General features: G+C 34.5%; 2 protein-coding genes across 2 annotated transcripts in view; one reads left to right on the top strand and one right to left on the bottom strand.

The window, feature by feature from the left end:
- The first annotated feature begins 208 nt into the window (after window positions 1-208).
- On the top strand, window positions 209-11,478 carry LOC144450795 (protein phosphatase 2C-like domain-containing protein 1). The gene is made up of 3 exons (XM_078141519.1): window positions 209-488; window positions 6,201-7,405; window positions 8,761-11,478. The coding sequence occupies exons 2-3, from the start codon at window positions 6,223-6,225 to the stop codon at window positions 9,936-9,938; spliced, it is 2,361 nt and encodes a 786-aa protein (XP_077997645.1). The 5' UTR covers window positions 209-488; window positions 6,201-6,222; the 3' UTR covers window positions 9,939-11,478.
- Window positions 11,479-18,601: 7,123 nt separating this feature from the next.
- LOC144451051 (ras-related protein Rab5-like) overlaps window positions 18,602-19,031 on the bottom strand; it is a 3,043-nt gene continuing 2,613 nt past the window's right edge. The window contains exon 5 of the mRNA XM_078141811.1: window positions 18,602-18,702. Coding sequence (XP_077997937.1) covers window positions 18,602-18,702 — 101 coding nt within the window. The remainder of the gene's footprint in view (window positions 18,703-19,031) is intronic.

Genomic DNA, 19,031 nt, shown 5'->3' with positions numbered 1-19,031 from the left:
TCCTTATTTTAGATTATTACAATTATAAATTAGTAAAAACGATTGATCTGTGAAAACTGTTGCGCGTTTACGATTAATGAGTATAAACTGCAATACATGTGGTTGCAATAATTCATTTTTTCCTGAAAGTTTCTAACATTACAAAACTTGTGCATCTTACTGCATATGGGTGCACACGATTATTGGAACAGCCAAGAAAAGTCCACGGCGAGATGAGTTCACCGTTGTATTGGATCGATTAACCAAAGGTGGTGTTGCCCATTACATTATTAACTACGGTACTCCATTAACTCTCGCCAGAAATCTTACCTCAAACATGATCTAGTGGGCAAACGTTAAACATACTGGTATTGATAAATCAGTTGGAACCAGCCGACAACATATTCGTTTGAACTGAGGTGTGAGAGGGCGGAAAAACTATTTTCCAGACGAGTTGATTGGTTGGCAACCGTGTACACAACGTGCGAATACAATACTCGTCACCGTAGGTGAGCAAGTTTTGTTGGTTTTTCTGTCGAGTTTTGTATATTGCAAACGAGCCGTCCACACCGTGCAACAAACATTTATGTAAACCGTTCCGTGAACTAATCAACTCGCTTTGATTTGACCGTGGTCGCATTTCCTCCTTCTCTGTGATACGATGTATAATCTGTCGATTCTTAAAGTTTAGATATATATGTCTGTGTACTAATTGCAATTTATCGTTGCCATTATGGCTGCGTTGGTCAGTTTTTGATCCCCAAGTGTGTAATTTTGAGTATAAATAGTTTTAACGGTTAAATAGTCAGAAGAACACCTTTCGTTTAGTGTGTATTGTACTTCGTGTCATTGAGTAATAACACGAGGCGAGGTTTCCGCCGTTACATGTAAATATTTGATGCCACACCGGCATTTACTGTCCGATTCCCACGTCACTGACACTCCATTACGTATTTACACCGTTGTTGACAAATGAATAAAACACACGCCGCGGTTTGTGATACTCCCCGTTCAAGTTTGTTTGGTGTATGTATAATATGACGCTTAGAATTACGACTGTTGGTACAACAAACAAGTATTGTGGTTGGTGGTATATAGTGAACTCAACCCCCTCCCCCCCAAACAGGGAAACTATAAATATGAAAAATTTAGTCTCTAAAAGCAAGTCTTTTTCAAGTGTCATTCAGTACAATGGGACCTGCTGTACGATTCTGTTTTGTGAACTCTCTAATCTGTTCCCTCGGGCAGGTATTAGGTCAACATTATAAAACCCAACAAAATCATGAACAATTACCATTTTTATTACAATGTTTCTAGCCTATTTGAGACAGTTTGACAACTTTTATTCAAGTCGATAAAATGTTAGAGTTCGAGATCATTAAAATTTCACGAGCTTGCACAATGAAAAGGGGATTTCAAATACAATAATCAATTTAATTTGTCTGGTTACATTGCATACATGATAGCTAATTACATGACAATTAAATAGATTCACGCAAAACATCTAAAATGACTTTTAAAAAAAACAAGTTAATAAAAATTTGAATATTGTTATACTTTTCCAATCAGAAAAGACCTGTATGTTTTTATTTGATTTTTACTACTGGTTGTCATGGCAACTATAATTCTTAAGCTATAATCTGATTTAGTCAAGTTTAATCTGTCCAAAATGAGACATGAGTGAAAATATGACAAATAAATTTTTTGTGATTATTTTAGCCAAATGTCATCACTTTTTACCAAACTTTTCAGTAATTTGTAAATAAGGGTTTTTGCTTTGATTTGAATGTAAAATTAAGTTTTAAATGTACCGAAAAATTACACTTGAATCACAATTTGTGTTGACTTAACTTTTGGCGGGAAAGTGTTTCATGCTGATTACAGTCTCCATGGAAGAGAGAGGCATTTTTTCGCATACTGATATTCAATAAAAATTTTAGAAAGTTAGTGATCTGAATTTCATGTAAATGCAGAAAATTTGAATTCACTATATAATGTTACCAAACTATGTCCACCTTTGTTAGTTTTCAACCAACCTAAGGAGTTCTTGTGTAAACTTTAATTAAAAATGACATGTCCATAGTAACTAGTTCATTTTTTCTTGATTCATATCGAATTTTGCAGACATACACAATGTTTTATTTTGTGTTAGAAATACATTTTGTAATACAATAGGAACCAGCTGAAAAGAAAAAAAAAACAGTTGTCTGGCCCAACAAACATTAGTCATTATGAAATCTCATCCTCTGGCTCAACAAAAATGTAATTAGTATTGCTACATTGTTATCATCTGGCTCAACAAAAATGTAATTAATATTGCTACATGTTATCATCTGGCACAACAAAAATGTAATTAACATTGCTACATTGTATCACCTTGCACAACAAAATGTAATTAATATTGCTACATTGTATCATCTTGCGCATCAAAAATATAATTTAATATTGCTACATTGTATCATCTTGCACAACAAAAATGTAATTAATATTGCTACATTGTATCATCTTGCACAACAAAAATGTAATTAATATTGCTACATGTTATCATCTGGCGGCACAACAAAAAATTAAATATGATTGTCATATTTTAATCAACTGACATGCCTGAAGAAAAGTACATGTTGTTAAAATATATGATTTGTGGCTTAATTTTGTGAAAAAAAAAGTATTAGTACACTGTCAAATACTATATTTTCAAGAGATTTAATTTTTACAAAAACAGAAATCAGATGTATTGCATGAACTTAATTTTCACTTATTTAGGAAGGTATGTACAGTATCTATTATAAAGTATTTCCAATGATTTTGTCCTAGTGAAAATAATCAAAATAAAATGTTAGTATTACACAATAAGACTAGGCAGTCCACAGGCATTTAATAACCTGCTTAAATTTGAGAGTTTCTATCCCTTAGAAACATAGATCCGCCAATCTTATTTTAATTTTTTAGGAAGCCAGAAATTCTGAAAGATATATATTTGAAACAAATTCATTTGGGAATATTTCCATTACTATAACAACAAAGATTACGAGTATTAAGAATAGTACATTTGTTATACACAGTCTGGTACATGTTTGTACAAATAACTAACAAAATTGTTCAAATAACTAAAAATCTGATACCATTAGATTGTTCAGACAAAAGCAGTCTTTCACTCAACACAGGATTTCAATTGATGCCTCCAGACATCTAATAATGTAAACTAATATAACAAAGTATTAACAGGAAGTCTGTGTGCTTGTAACTTAGCAACCAGATTTGCAAGTCATTTCAAGGCCAAACCACTAAAGCGTTAATTTTCCTTGTAACAGAATCCACATTTTTGAAGAAAAAAAATATTTATTTTCTAAAATTCTTGCCTGTTAGTAACAAATGATATTTTTAATATCAAATGTACAAAAGTAAAATATAAACCACTATGTTTTGAATGACTTTTATGTCTTCATATATTCAAGTTATTTGTACTTTTACTGTGTATGAAATCATTGCTGTGAAGTAAACTCTCCATCCTCCTCAGAAATTATGACAAACTGGATTTACACTGTAGCCCAGAGACTTGGCTATCTGACTTGACATACTGGCTTGACAGTATAGTCCACAGACTTAGCTATTGGACTTGACATATTGGCTTGATATTATTAGTACATTGTATATAGCTCAGACACTTGGCTTTCTGACTTGACATACTGGTTTGACAGTATAGCCTAGAGACTTGGCTATCTAATTATACATACTGGTTTGACAGTATAACCCAGAGACTTGGCTGTCTGACTTGACACACTGGCTTGACAGTATAGTCCAGAGACTTGACTATCTGACTTTGACATACTGGCTTGATAGTATAGCCCAGAGACTTGGCTATGTGACTTGACATACTGGCTTGACAGTATAGCCCAGAGACTTGGCTATCTGACTTGACATACTGACTTGACAGTATAGCCTAGAGACTTGGCTATCTGACTTGACATACTGGCTTGACAATATAACCCAGAGACTTGGCTATCTGACTTGGCATACTGACTTGACAGTATAGCCTAGAGACTTGGCTATCTGACTTGACATACTGGCTTGACAGTATAGTCCACAGACTTGGCTATGTGACTTGACATACTGGCTTGACAGTATAGCCCAGAGACTTGGCTATCTGACTTGACATACTGGCTTGACAGTATAGCCCAGAGACTTGGCTATGTGACTTGACATACTGACTTGACACTGTAGCCCAGAGACTTGGCTATCTGACTTGACATACTGGCTTGACAGTATAGCCCAAAGACTTGGCTATCTGACTTGACATACTGGCTTGACAGTATAGCCCAAAGACTTGGCTATCTGACTTGACATACTGACTTGACAGTATAGCCCAGAGACTTGGCTATCTGACTTGACATACTGGCTTGACAGTATAGTCCACAGACTTGGCTATGTGACTATACATACTGGCTTGACAGTATAGCCCAGAGACTTGGATATCTGACTATACATACTTGCTTGACAGTATAGCCCAGAGACTTGGATATCTAACTATACATACTGGCTTGATAGAATATGTGTAAACAACATTTTCAAGCCAGACAGCTAAGTCTCTAGGCTAGTAATGAAAGGGGATCTTTAGTTTATTTGAACCCAAGGCTACTTGTATTTCACAGTGTATAGTGTACATGTGTCAATGACATCAAACCATTATACTTGCTGGGTAATGTAGTGTAAAGAAGCTATAATTGCAAACCAGCACACTGTACAATGATTTGTTTGTTGCTATGTTTACAGTTTATACCTAGTGAACTTTGCATTTCTAAGTGCAACGCAACTGTGATAATAGGTGTTATCTTGTTTGCCCTGTTAGAGTACAGTACAGTATTGGTTGTGAATCAACAGGTGGTTGGAGGGTTTTTTTCATCATTCAGTCCCATCGAATTAGTATTAACTTATCAGTTTAGCCACAAGGCTTCCATGAGATCAGTTTGTAATTCTGACCAACCTTTTCTGTACCTCTGCAAGCTATATTAACACCTAAATTTTGACCCCAAACCAAAGTGGTCCTTAGTGTTTGTTATTTAGCTTTTTAGGGATATTTGTCGTTATATTTGTCATCACTTTGCTTCCAAGCAGCTTATTATCTCTAAATCCTCTCCACATCTTTTTTGGATTCAACAGGTGGTCAACGTTTGTTTGTAAAGGCCAGGGTTTCAAATTACCAGTTAGGTTATCTTATTAGTAGAGTCCTAAGGATTATTTGGGATCAACTCTGAACCAACTTTTTCTATCGCTCTTCCAGGGAGACAACTATCTTTCTAAATTCTCATGCTAATCCTAACTGGGTCTTTGTTGTCAGGTCATGTCAGTGTGAAATGTTGTAGAGTTTATTCTCCCATACACAGTTGTCCTGCATTGATAAGAATTATTGCTTTAGGTCCTACTTCAGAAAGGTCAAAGGTTGAGTAGAACAGAAAGGCTATATTGTAGTGGTCACTGTCTTTGTAGAATTGTCCAAGAGTTTTTTGTTGATTTTTGAACTTGTTTACTGTGGAATGTATTCAGAATGGGGTCACTGAGGTGCTAGGACACTGGCAATGACATGTATAACAGGACCTTTTTTTTGTGGAATTGAAGATCATTGTACAGAAATTGTCTCAGTACTATAAGAGTGATGTAATATGCAAAATAAATTTAAAACCTCGACTTGAGTAATAGATGTTTTAGCATTTATTTGTCTGTAGCTTTTGATCGGATTCCAGACTCAAAATTGCATAGTTTAAATATCAGAATTACCTGTTTAGTTTTAAAATAGTCATGGAAATGTTTTCGGTTGTGGTTCTTTCATCTCCAACGGCCTGAGGTTGTTTATGTTAGAGTACTGATACTCTAGTCACCAAAATCCTACACAGATATACAAGACTTGTACAGTGCCAATACAAAGCAATCAATAAATGCATACATAATTAATGAGATTTTTATTGTTCTGCATTGGTAACAATGGAGGGGGAAAGCCATTAGAAGCAAACAAACCACAATGGGAGATACCAGCAGAGTTGGATCGAACTGTAGACACAATGAGATAGAATGAAGAATGTTTGTCTCTGTGTTTTAGAGGATAAAACAAGCGTGGAGTATAAAGAACTGTCTTATACAAACACACTTGTTGTATATCAGTAGGTCCCTCAGTTCTGATAGATAAATTTCTCCCTATTTTATAATGAACTCTTCCGATTTATTTGCAGGTTGCTACATCATTAATAAAGCATGAGTGAAACAGATTCATCAGTGTCTGGTGTGGTCACTAGGCCACATACATATCAAAGAGATCGACGTGAGAATCAACACAGAGTACTCAACTCACTTGAAGAAGAAGACATGACAGAGACACGCATTCAGGAGGATATTAGTATTCTGTGTAAACAATGTGACATAGAAATGGATATTAGATCTTTACAAGAACACAGAGCTCATCATGAAGCATTAGCACTGTTTGACTACAAGGGCACTAATGGTCCTAGCAGTCTGAAAGAATTGTTGAAGCGAAGACGCCAAATTATGAAGAAACTCAACAAAACCACCGATTCTGATAACCCTCTCCCGATCAAAACATTGCAGAAATATAACAATGCGTATGAACTTTTGAAGTCGTATTTAGAAGACACCTACGAAGAATATCGTCAAATCCGACAAGAGATGTTGATTGATTCTGAAGGTCTGAGTTTGAACTGTAGTCCATACTGTGTGCATGCTGTCGGAATATGTTCTGATGCGAATGAACGCTGGAAATCTACAATGGAGGATACAAGAGTGTTTCAAGATTATTTCGGTAACGACATCAATAAAGTTTTTTTTGGAATTTATGACGGTCACCATGGACGCTTTGCCGCTGAAGTGTCATCAAACGACCTTCATCATTACTTACTTCATGAAATGACTAAATTTGATCACGATACGTCATGTGTTTGCACTTTGAATATGGTGGAAAAAAATGACCTATCGGAATATAAATTAGATCGTCCGAGAAAAGACAGCATTAGAAATATCCTCCATGAAGAAAGTACCAACATTATACAACAGATAATGCACACGTGTGAAGAAAATTTACAGAAACTGACCACGAGCGAACCCTCAAGTCCAACTAAATCTAACAAAAAGAAACGACCAAAGGATCCTTTCGCTGAGAAAATGGGACACGCTTTCAGGCGAGCGTATCGGAAAACAGATGAGATGTTGACGTTGGGACAGGATGAAAGATCACGAGTGCGGTGGAGCGGGTGTTCAGCTCTGACGTGTGTGATTCAAAATACAAAAATGACGGCAGATGAAGAGTGCTGTGAAATTGACAAAGAAAATATGGATGGTGACAGTGATGATGAATGCTCTGATAGAAAACCAAAACAAGTACAGCCACCAGTAGAAAAAGGTGTCATACATATTGCCAATGCAGGTATGTTTTGGACATTCTCTACCATATTTGAGATTAGACCATTTGATTTTTTTTTAAATATATTTAGAAAAAATCCAATATTATGGTTAAAAGTGTTACCTTTACAAAACAGAAAATGGAAAAATAATCTGTCAGACAAACTTGCCAGCAATAAGAAACAGAATGAAATTATCATATTTCAAAGGATTGATTATCAGAAATAATGTTTTTTTTGTCTGAAAAATACACAAACTGTAGAAATATAAGTTAATAGTCACCAAATTTATAGATAAGTTGAAAAGGAAAACGTAAGAACAATTGATTTGTCATAAAGCTCTTGCAAGTTTAGAAAACATGCTTGAACAGGTACAACATATATTGTGTGTACGTTGTTATGGGTTACTAGTAAGTTTTATGACAGGTTACTGTTACAGTCAAATTTAATGTACTGTGGTGTGTGGGTGTACAGTTGATGTGGAACTCTCATCAAACCATTTTGTACAGTAGAGATACATGTACTGGTACAAATAAGGTTTTTATAGGGTTGTAAATTGTACTACAAGTTATATCACTTGGCATAATTTATACATGTGGCGTCATGATGGTCTAGTAAGAGTAACCTGCTTGGAATCTACAAGTTCCTAGTACAAGCCGTCACCACTGTTTCTGAAATTGCCTAAAAAAAAAAGTCATTGTTTTTGAAGCACGAGTGTATTCCAGTCAACCCAGCTGTACAAATGGCGACCGGGTATGATGGATGTTGCTAGGTGAAAGATTAATCCAATACGTTTCCAGCAAATGCAATAAATTGTATGCACCCTTGAGCAGCTAATGAAATTTAATGGGCCATTGTGCTTTTATTGGTCTGTGCCAGGGGTAATGGTTTAATATTGTTAGAGAAGGGTTTGAACACAAAGCTCAAGCACTGTGTAAAATCATTTTCTCGTACAACAATTTGACTAGATTGTACAATTAAAGTACATTGTATTTCAGCAACTAAATTTAGTGGGGAGGGGGTATGTATTCATTGTACATGCTAGTGTCAACTAAATTCCCAGTTTCAGACATAGCAAGCTATTGGAGGGCCAATTTCTTGACCATTGTCTCAAGAGGTATAAAGTTCCTGTTTATTTTAGTATATTTCAAATGATTATTTTGTGATTTGAGGAAGTTCTTTATTTTTTTTAACTCAAAAGATATACACAGACCAGATTTCAAATTATCAAGTTTATGTTAAGAGTGCTCAAGTGCTCTGAAAATTATTTTAAACTTCAACAAAATAATGGTTTGAAAGTCTGACTTGGTAATTGACATAAAACAGTGCTACAAGTATTATTTAGTGTTATTAAAATGTTTTTAAAAATTGTATCTTACAGGTAATATTCATGGTGTTTTGTGCCGTGATGGGAAAGCATACCGCTTAACACGTGACCACACACCAAACAGTCGTAGCGAACAGAGCCGAGTACTTAAGACTGGTGCTAACATTGCAGAAAGTGATAAAGGGTCCAGGATTAATGGTGTCCTAGATACCACTCGTGGACTCGGTAACCATGGTGATCCACAGTTGAAGAAAGCTGTTATCTGTGAGCCGTACACAACTAGCGTTGTCATCGATCAGTATGCAGAGTTTCTGATATTAGCAAATAATGGAGTTTGGGAAGTGCTGTCAGATGATGAAGCAGTCACGTTACTGAAAAATATGCCCTCCAGTGCAAAGAGTGCGTCCAAGTCTAGTGATAGGAAAGACTTAGAAGTGTTATTTTCAAGAGAACGTAGTGAAGTGGCAAGTACTCTGACGCCATCACTGTATACAGGGGACGGTATGGAAGCTATGAGTGAGGGCAAAGGTGAAGATATAGAAAATGGCTACCCTGGAAATGGTCAGATAACACCACCTCCAAGGAGAACCCCGAGTATTCTACCACCTCTGTCCAGGACTGGAATGCTGGAGGAAATCAGGGAATCACCAGAACACAGGATGGCACCTGTGGATAAAGTATTGATGGGACGTGACAAGAGAGAAAATGAAAACATGGAGCAAAGAGAAGGAAAAGAGGAGGAGACGAAAGATGGAGAGAGGAATGGAGATGGTCGAAGCTCAAAGGATGATGACAAAGAAAGTGCCAAAATTGATGATTTTGATGAGACACAGAAAAATGGACAAGCAGACGCTGTGGGTCACCATGACAACAAAACTCAAAATGGAGAAGACGATGATGACAGAGCTAGTTTTAGCAGTCCTAGTAGTAGGCATGACAGACTAGGACTGCCTGATGATTTACAGACAGAGGTTGGAAGCCAGGTATCATTTGGTTCCCATGGTGATGATGAAGATGATGATGGCCATGAAGCCGATGTAGAAACTTTAACAGAATTACATTCCATCTATATGCAGTCTCGGCTATCTGAGCCACCTCTCAAAAATGAAATCTTCTGTAATGTAGCGAAAGCTATGAGTGAGAGATTAGTACACGCTGCACTATTAGCCGGTTCTAAGGATAATGTAACAGCCATGGTAATTCTTCTCCCTGGGAGCAAATTAAAATTCTAGATTGTATCAGGAAAACTGACAAACAGACTGCTTGATAATGGCAAACGAAAACGTCCAGAATCATATCACATAGTTACAGTGTTTAATATGTGACGTCTTGCATCTAAATCCTCGATCATTGCATTAGTGTTAATTGCATTAGTCATTATCCACATAGATGTCATAGGACCATAATTCATTCTTTTGTCTTAGCTCTGCGAGACAACAGTTTCCAAAATGAAACTATAATTAAATAAAAATGAATATGTATTTTTTTTTTACTGTTTCGTAATAAATAGTGCATTTTAATTGTTTATATAAGAAATTTTAAACAAATTTGATCTCAGTGTTTTTGTCACTTATATATGTAGACTGATATATTAAAGTTAAAGCTTCACTATGTATGTACTACTGGAGAATTATTTTATGGATCAGACAAACAGCCATATATTCTCTGAAAATAGTTAAAACATCAATAATAAGACATTGTATGTGGTAATTAGCGGTTGATTTTATCATAAAGTAGTAAAGTAGCAAGTTGAAATCACAATCTCATTGAGAGTGCTGATTTTAGGGTATGCCCTAAAATCAATTTGAGTGGATCTCTGTAGAATAAAATGTTTACATTTACACAAATACATTTGAGTGATTCACTACTCTGCAGGGGGTACGATGTTACGAGTAAGTCGTCATTTCCATAACAACGCATTTTCAAAAATATTCTGGTTGTCGCTAGTGTACCTTTAAAGTTGATTCGGCCATGACAAATTGACAGTATAGTCGACTATTTCCATGACAAGGTTTTAGAGAATGGACTGACATGACATAAATGATCACAGGGGAACTGAGCTAATTCCTGGTGGTTCAAATTTTGTGTCTCTACTTGATATATAGAAACTATTGCTTTAAGCATTAAAGGGGTACAAGCTGTATTTATATACATTTTACTCAAGTGAAAATACTTTGATAAAACCTTGATTAAACTATTTTAGTGTAATATTAATGTCAATGTATGCTTTCTATGATGTTACAATTTTCTTTCAACATCGTTACAACTGTTGTTTGTATAATTGGGATTTCCTCAACATTTCTTATTTGCATAATAAATGATGTCATCAGATTATTTATAAGTTATATCCATTACTGGGTTTGAGTGTAGTCAATTGCAAGTAATGGTTTGAGAATGCTTCAGAAAGTACATCTAGAATATTGCAAGTACCGTTTAAATCATCATGTCAGTGCAGAAAGGTCATATCTGTTATGCAATTATATTGGCAGATACGACCTTACTGCACTGACGCAACAAAAATTACATCGCAAAACACATGAACTCAGCTTGTACCCCTTTAAGACTAGATTATATTTTATCAAATGGACCTGAAATTGTGAATAATTAGCAATTGCTAGAAAATTACTGCAAAAATATGATATATTGCAGGTGAAGTTTGAGATTTCTTTAAATATTTTGGAATTTAATCGTGTGATGTTTATTTTTCAAGATGTAATCACATTAGTGTGTAGGATTCAGTAAATATTTTGTGACTGCAAAATGTTGCATTATTGTAATTTACATAGTAGGACATTAAATTCTACTTTATATGGCGTAATATTATCATTCTTTGAAATTGAGAATGAAATATGTAGTTTAATTTACATACAATTATAGAATAATAATGAACGATAATTTGTGCAAATTTTAAAATTCTTGTAAATGCCACTAATTGTCACACATAACAACAAATACATACATACATACATACATACATACATACATACATACATACATACATACATACATACATACATACACACACGCACATGATACACACACACACACACACACACACACACACACACACACACACACACACACCTATGAGAGAAATTATGAATGACTAAAACCATGGTGAGATGACTGATTTATACATTATGCGGAAGGATTTTGAAAATCTGTGAATGATATACAGTGAAACCAAGTGTATTCCACTTAACATTGGCTGTACTATCAACAGATAGACATGACAAAATAGAACCCACATTGTATTAAGACACCCCAAGGATTGAGTGCAATGTAATGTATATAAGTCAGTGTCTTTAGAAATGATTGGATTTCATATTATGTTTTTTAATAGTCATACAGTATATATTTGGACTTTGTGTGTTCAGGCTAATCTATTAATATGATTGTTTTATCTCTAAACTTGCTCTGAACAGGCCATATCTGTATTGTTCATATTAGAAGAATTTTATTTTGACCTCTCACCTTTGACATTTTTGTTTGTTTGTTTGTTTGTGCCTGACTGCATACTCATCTCAATCTGTATTACAGTAAAATTGAAATGGAACTAGATGTGTTTTTGCTACCAGGTCAACAACCTTGACACATGATATTTACATAACATACACTAACTAAGTCCGATGACCTGACGTAGGGCATGATATAATTAAAATATGCTGGCATTGTCACACATCAGACAAATAGTTATGCAGATACTGTGAAATTCTATATTTTGGCACATGAAACATTCAGCAAAATGACATATTAGACACACTTTATTTTGGCCAAGTCAGTGCAAAGGGGAAATTGGACACTATACCTGTAACTGTATAACTCAAGGGGCAGGCCACAGGTATACAACATTCAGTGTACTGTTGTTGATATCGTATCACAACAGCTGAAAATAGAAATATTTCACTCTGTGCGAGAAACTGTCACATTATTCTGAAGACGCTCCCATCTAAAATGTTGACCATGGAAGACATTTTGCATAATGTATGTACAGCTAGTATATTACTGAGAGTTATTTCCATGGAAAAAACTTTTGCTACATTGATCCAGCTAAGTGAAATCCAGTGTAGAAATACAAAGACAATATTAAACCAGATATAAATGTCAAGAATGTCACTAGCATAAGTTTCATGACCATGAGAGCATACCCATGACAGATAGACTGTAAAATACACTTGAGTTGAATACTGCCCTCACAGGCCTGCTCAGTGAGCCATCATGCCATATACACCTTACAGACTAATATCTAAGGTAAATTTTACTACATAAAGAACTGAACTGAAGTGTTTGCTTGATGAATTATTTGCAAATACAAGTTATTGTTTTCTTGTTTTCTACCGTGGCATCACATACACTGAAATTAAGAAACTTGTTTATGGTTGTTGTGTTTTTGTTTGTTGTATTCTGTCACCATGGCAGCAAATGTATGATACACGAATCTAAGATGGTGGTTCCATATACAGATGAACACCAGACATTCTAATATTTCCATGCAACAGCTAGGAGAGACAATGTTGAAAAAAAAAGGTCATACATGTTTTATTTCATGGCAAAGTTATCATTTCTGATATAAAAATGATTAAATTTCATTTGAAATCATACAGGTTAAGAAAAGAGTATAAAAAGCAACTGAGGTATGAAAATCCAAGCAATTTTTATACATGTATGTTTTACTGTAGTCTTCTTAGTGTCATAGGAACTACATGATACAAACAAATTTACTGGTCCGTTGTACAGTGTAAGGGTTTTAAGACCATTGTGAAGGTTACTCACCTCCAAGAAGCATTCTTAATTTTGTCACTAAAAATGTGTGTGATATGACACAGACAAGTAACTTGTTTGTGGATATGGTAATAAAGTAATTACAACTGGATTGAATGTCCAATATCACATTTACAGAGGTGAACAAATCCACTGGTCCTGGGTCCGGGACTATCGATTTTTTTGGTGGACCATGCAAATTTTACCTTGTCTGGTCCATCAGACCAGTACCTTACTGTTAATAACTATGTTAAAAAGTCATCTGAATATACAGATTCATAGGTAAGATTTAATGTTTCACATTAGCAGGACCTGGGACCACTAATTCTTTCAGCAGGACCACTGGATTTTTTAAGGCACTGGTCCGGAGACCACTAGTTCACAAAATGATTTGTTCACCCCTAGGCCCCTGTCACAACATACAGTTGAAGATTCAGTTTTGTTCAGTAAATTTGTGTTTGAATATTAGCTAAATTTTGAAATGACATATAAAACCATATGAATATTAATAAATCTAAAACAGTGATATTATGTTTCATTGAATATTGATACCCAGAAGAAGAGATATCAAAGTCAAGTTGACAATTTTGACAGTTTTCAAGCATTGAAAAGGTTGATTGAAACAAATGTGATGTTAACTTGTTTTGAGATAATTCTTTAATTTACTTTTCTAACACATTAAAATTGACTCAAAGGTATGAAAAATTGAATTGTACCATGACATTTCTTGCAATAAAACTATTGTTAAATGAAACATCTTTTGACATATTTTATTTACATTGTAAATTAATTTGTATGTGTGTAATGTGTGAGTAGTAGTCAATGTTTATTTTGTGATATACCTTAATGATGAATTTCAAAGAGTGTCAATAAATGGCACAGTTTGCCCCCAACTTTTCTGAGTACTAGGACAGATTTGCTCAAATTTTGGACAAAAAATTAGACTATGACATTGCTTTAATACATCCCAAGAAAACTGTTAAATGTTCAAAAAAAAATTTACTGACATACATAATTTGCCTTCAGACAATCTGTGCATATGCATCATATACTAGACAGCCATTGTTGATTCTGGGTCAAATCCTATGACAGCTTGTTGTATAAATAAGTGTCATTTCCCCACCTTTGGAATAATTAATGACACTATTTCTAAAGGGCAACCCTTTCAAGACTTGATTTCTTTAGTAAGTCTATGTATTACAGCCTAAATGTATGTTATCAACCTTTAAGGGGATAATGTACACAGGGAAATTGTTAAACTGTAACAAACACAAATACGACTGATTTCGAGACCATGTGATTGTGAATAGCCTTAAAGGGGAACAAGCTGAATTTACATGATTCGATGTGTAATTTTGGCACACATTCAGAAAGTACTCAGTCTTCTACTTACTGAAGCATGCTATATCACCAATTACAATTGACTGAACTCAAACCTGGTTTTAAGATATGACTTGTAATAGATCAGATGACAATTTTTATCCATGCAAAAAATCTGTCAAGGAAATCCCAACTATGCAATCAACTGTTCTACCAATGCCAAAAGATGTAATATTAATAGAAGTCATGTGTCGACAATAATTTGAATACTATATGCAAATATTTAATTGAGATTTAATGTAACTAAAATCCTCAGCTTGTGTCACTTTAATATCTGGGGTTTCCAGGGTTACCAGGGTTACCAGGGTTACCAGTTGTAAATTGGCTATCACATAGTGATTCTTATTACCTCTTGATTTGAACCACGATTGTGCTCCAGTCAAACCAGCTGTATAATTGGGGACATGGTAGGATAGCGGTTGCTATGTGAATGTTATAATCCTATGTTCTTACAGTCTGTGCAATGGCCTGTATGTTCCCCAGGGAGTTGAGGAAGTGTAAAGGGGAATTGTGCTGTTATAGGTCCATACTAAGGGTAATAATTTTAAAGCGGTCTGAGTACAGAGTGGAAAAGTGCTATGTACAAACTACCATTACCATTATCAAAAATTACAAAATAAATATCCAGTTGATATGCATACAGCAACTTTAATTCTAACCTAACTACACATTACAAACAGGAATTAAAACTTATCAATGAAATGCAATTGGGCCCTAGAAATCAAAAGATATGTATGCAAGAGATATTTCACTTGTAATGTTTCTAAACATAAGTGTCTAGTTTATATTACCAAAAAAAAAGATATATAGTTGATCTTCACCTTAGACTATATCAATAAAATACATAAACATCTGAAATTGTATTCTTTCTTTCTCTGTATATTTATTTATACAGAAGTAAATACCTCCATGTTAACTGTATATCTCCATGTAAATATATGAATAAATCGAGCACAAATGTCTATTTCATCAATTTACAAATAAGGAATATTCCGTGTGTTTTGGTTGAAGTATAGGTGAGTGTATCTACCTGTCTGCTGTCCGTCCCTCCATCCATCCATCTATCCATCCATCTATCAGTATCTATCTATCTATCCATCTATCCATCCATCCATCTATCCATCCATCCATCTATCTATCTATCTATCTATCCATCTATCCATCTATCGATCCACGTCCTGGGTTGTAAAACTTCGTTGCAAATACTTTATCGGGTGTTGCCTGAAAACTCGTGTGTCAGTGTGTTTACGTGTGTGGTTGTATACGGAGTGATTGTAACAAAAAAGAAAGTTAAATAATTGCCACATGAGGGCACACACAAGTACATCTGTGCAGATTTAATTTCGCGCTCACAATCGAGTGCGAAATTGCGCGAAATTAAAAATGCGCAAATAATTACCCTGTGTACAGTATCTATCTATCTATCCATCTATCCATCCATCTATCTATCTATCCATCTATCCATCCATCTATCTATCTATCCATCTATCCATCATCTATCTATATCTATCCATCTATCTATCTATCTATCCATCCTTCTATCTATCTATCTATCTATCCATCCATCTATCTATCTATCCATCTATCCATCCATCTATCTATCTATCTATCTATCCATCTATCTATCCATCTATCTATCCATCCATCCATCTATCTATCTATCTATCTATCCATCCATCCATCCATCTATCCATCCATCTACCAGTATCTATCTATATATCCATCTATCCATCCATCTATCCATCCATCTACCAGTATCTATCTATCTATCTATCTATCTATCTATCTATCTATCTATCTATCTATCTATCTATCCATCCATCCATCCATCCATCCATCCATCCATCCATCCATCCATCCATCCATCCATCCATCCATCCATCTATCTATCTATCTATCTAGCTAGCTAGCTAGCTAGCTAGCTATGTATGTATGTATGTATGTATGTATGTATCCAATAACCCATTTGATACTAGTTTAAGCAATCGATCATTAACATTTTCTAAACATTTAAAACAAAAAGAAGGCTAATTTTTTTGTCTTAACATTCTTGTAAGTCTGTTTTCTGTTGCCTGTACATATTTCATCAAACTATCACAGATTAAGTATTATTTGGTTTTGGGTCGAAGCAACATTTTTCAAAAATAAAAATAATTAAAAAGATAAATGAAAATTAAAAGAAAATAAAATAAAATAAATAATTTTGAAATAAAATGTCGACCTATATGGGAAGCCGTTCAGGCCAAAAGTATTATTTTATTTTTAGCTGTAGTATTTTAGATTTTTCGTACTTACAAATTAATCTTAACCGTTTATGTACTTTTATTCCATGTTCACATTATTTTAATTGAAATAAGTTTTCATTTATTTGAGAATATTGTTTTATTTTTCGTCAAACCAGAATTTTTGTAAGGATTATATACAATTGAAAGTCAAAAAATATTTTTTGTTAAAGTTATTTTATTTCATTCTTTTAATCTTTAAAAAAAACATTTCCAATTTTTTTTACGAAAAATATAAAATACTATAGCTAAAATGAAAAAAATACTTTTGGCTTGAACGGCTTCCATAGACCTACCCTATTTTCTAAAGTCATGTTATCGGAAACACAATTATTTTTTTACCCACCAGCTATCCACCATACCTTACCTACCCTATCTTACCCAACACTACCCTATCCACCCACCCACCCACCCACCCACCTACCTATACAGAGAGTGGGACAGAGAGATATCACTCGATCAATCAAGAGATCTAACCACCTGTTGATTGCTAATCCAACCAATCAAAAGATCTAACCACCTGTTGATTGCTAATCCAACCAATCAAGAGATCTAACCACCTGTTGATTATTAATCCAACCAATCAAGAGATCTAACCACCTGTTGATTATTAATCCAACCAATCAAGAGATCTAACCACCTGTTGATTATTAATCCAACCAATCAAGAGATCTAACCACCTGTTGATTATTAATCCAACCAATCAAAAGATCTAACCACCTGTTGATTATTAATCCAACCAATCAAAAGATCTAACCACCTGTTGATTATTAATCCAACCAATAAAGAGATCTAACCACCTGTTGATTATTAATCCAACCAATCAAGAGATCTAACCACCTGTTGATTATTAATCCAACCAATCAAGAGATCTAACCACCTGTTGATTATTAATCCAACCAATCAAGAGATCTAACCACCTGTTGATTATTAATCCAACCAATCAAGAGATCTAACCACCTGTTGATTATTAATCCAACCAATCAAAAGATCTAACCACCTGTTGATTATTAATCCAACCAATAAAGAGATCTAACCACCTGTTGATTATTAATCCAACCAATCAAGCGATCTAACCACCTGTTGATTGCTAAATCAACCAATAAACAGACGAAATCAAGACATCCAAACATGTGTTGAGAATTGAATCAACCAACTAACCAACCAATAATTGAATCAACCAATCAAGAGATCTAACCAAACTGATTATTAACTTACTCAATATATAAGTTGCCAATTCCTTCACCTTATGCTTATTTCTCACTTGCAATTAAAGCAACATATCTCATCGAAAATCACACATTGACTTTTGAAGTAGGAAGCCATGATAAAACTGCATATTTTATAAATCAAAAATCAAAAATAAATATCCAATCCCCATCCATTTTGCCACTTTAAGTCTTGATTCAGAACCTAGTTGGAAAACAGGATTGTTCTTGTTTATACTTATTGTTGGAATGACACAATTAAATTCAACTGCAACATCCAGCAGAATCACTTTTCTGTTGACGTCTGGTAAATTGCACTCCTTCCTGAACTCCTGGAGGAATGTATGTTTTAGAAATCTTCTCGGCTGCAAAAAAGTGACCGCCATGAGACTATAGGATTGCATTGCTTTAAAACAATGAGTCAGCAGTGAAGAAATTAGTCAAGTATGCACTATTGTCTCAAAATTATGTTGGTACATGTAGATTTTTATGACAGCCATAAAATTCATTTTCAATAAAATTACATAAACAAAGTGAAACGATGAATACAATAAAGGAATATTGGAAATAATATTATATTATGTCTAAAGGGTATAATTGTTTGGATATAGAATTTTGCTCTAAAGCCGAGTCAATTGTGTGTATATCATTCCATTTCACTGCCAATCACTAGTATCTTAAACTAATCAATATA

This window comes from Glandiceps talaboti, chromosome 20 (assembly GCF_964340395.1).
Source record: "Glandiceps talaboti chromosome 20, keGlaTala1.1, whole genome shotgun sequence".
Classification (NCBI taxonomy): domain Eukaryota; kingdom Metazoa; phylum Hemichordata; class Enteropneusta; family Spengelidae; genus Glandiceps; species Glandiceps talaboti.
This window is presented reverse-complemented; position numbering and strand designations above follow the sequence as displayed.

Excerpts from the sequence above, each read along its gene's own strand:
- LOC144450795 (XM_078141519.1), top strand. The coding sequence starts at position 6,223 with ATGAGTGAAACAGATTCATCAGTGTCTGGTGTGGTCACTAGGCCACAT. Across the intron at positions 7,406-8,760 it reads CATACATATTGCCAATGCAG|GTAATATTCATGGTGTTTTG; the intron begins GTATGTTTTGGA and ends TGTATCTTACAG.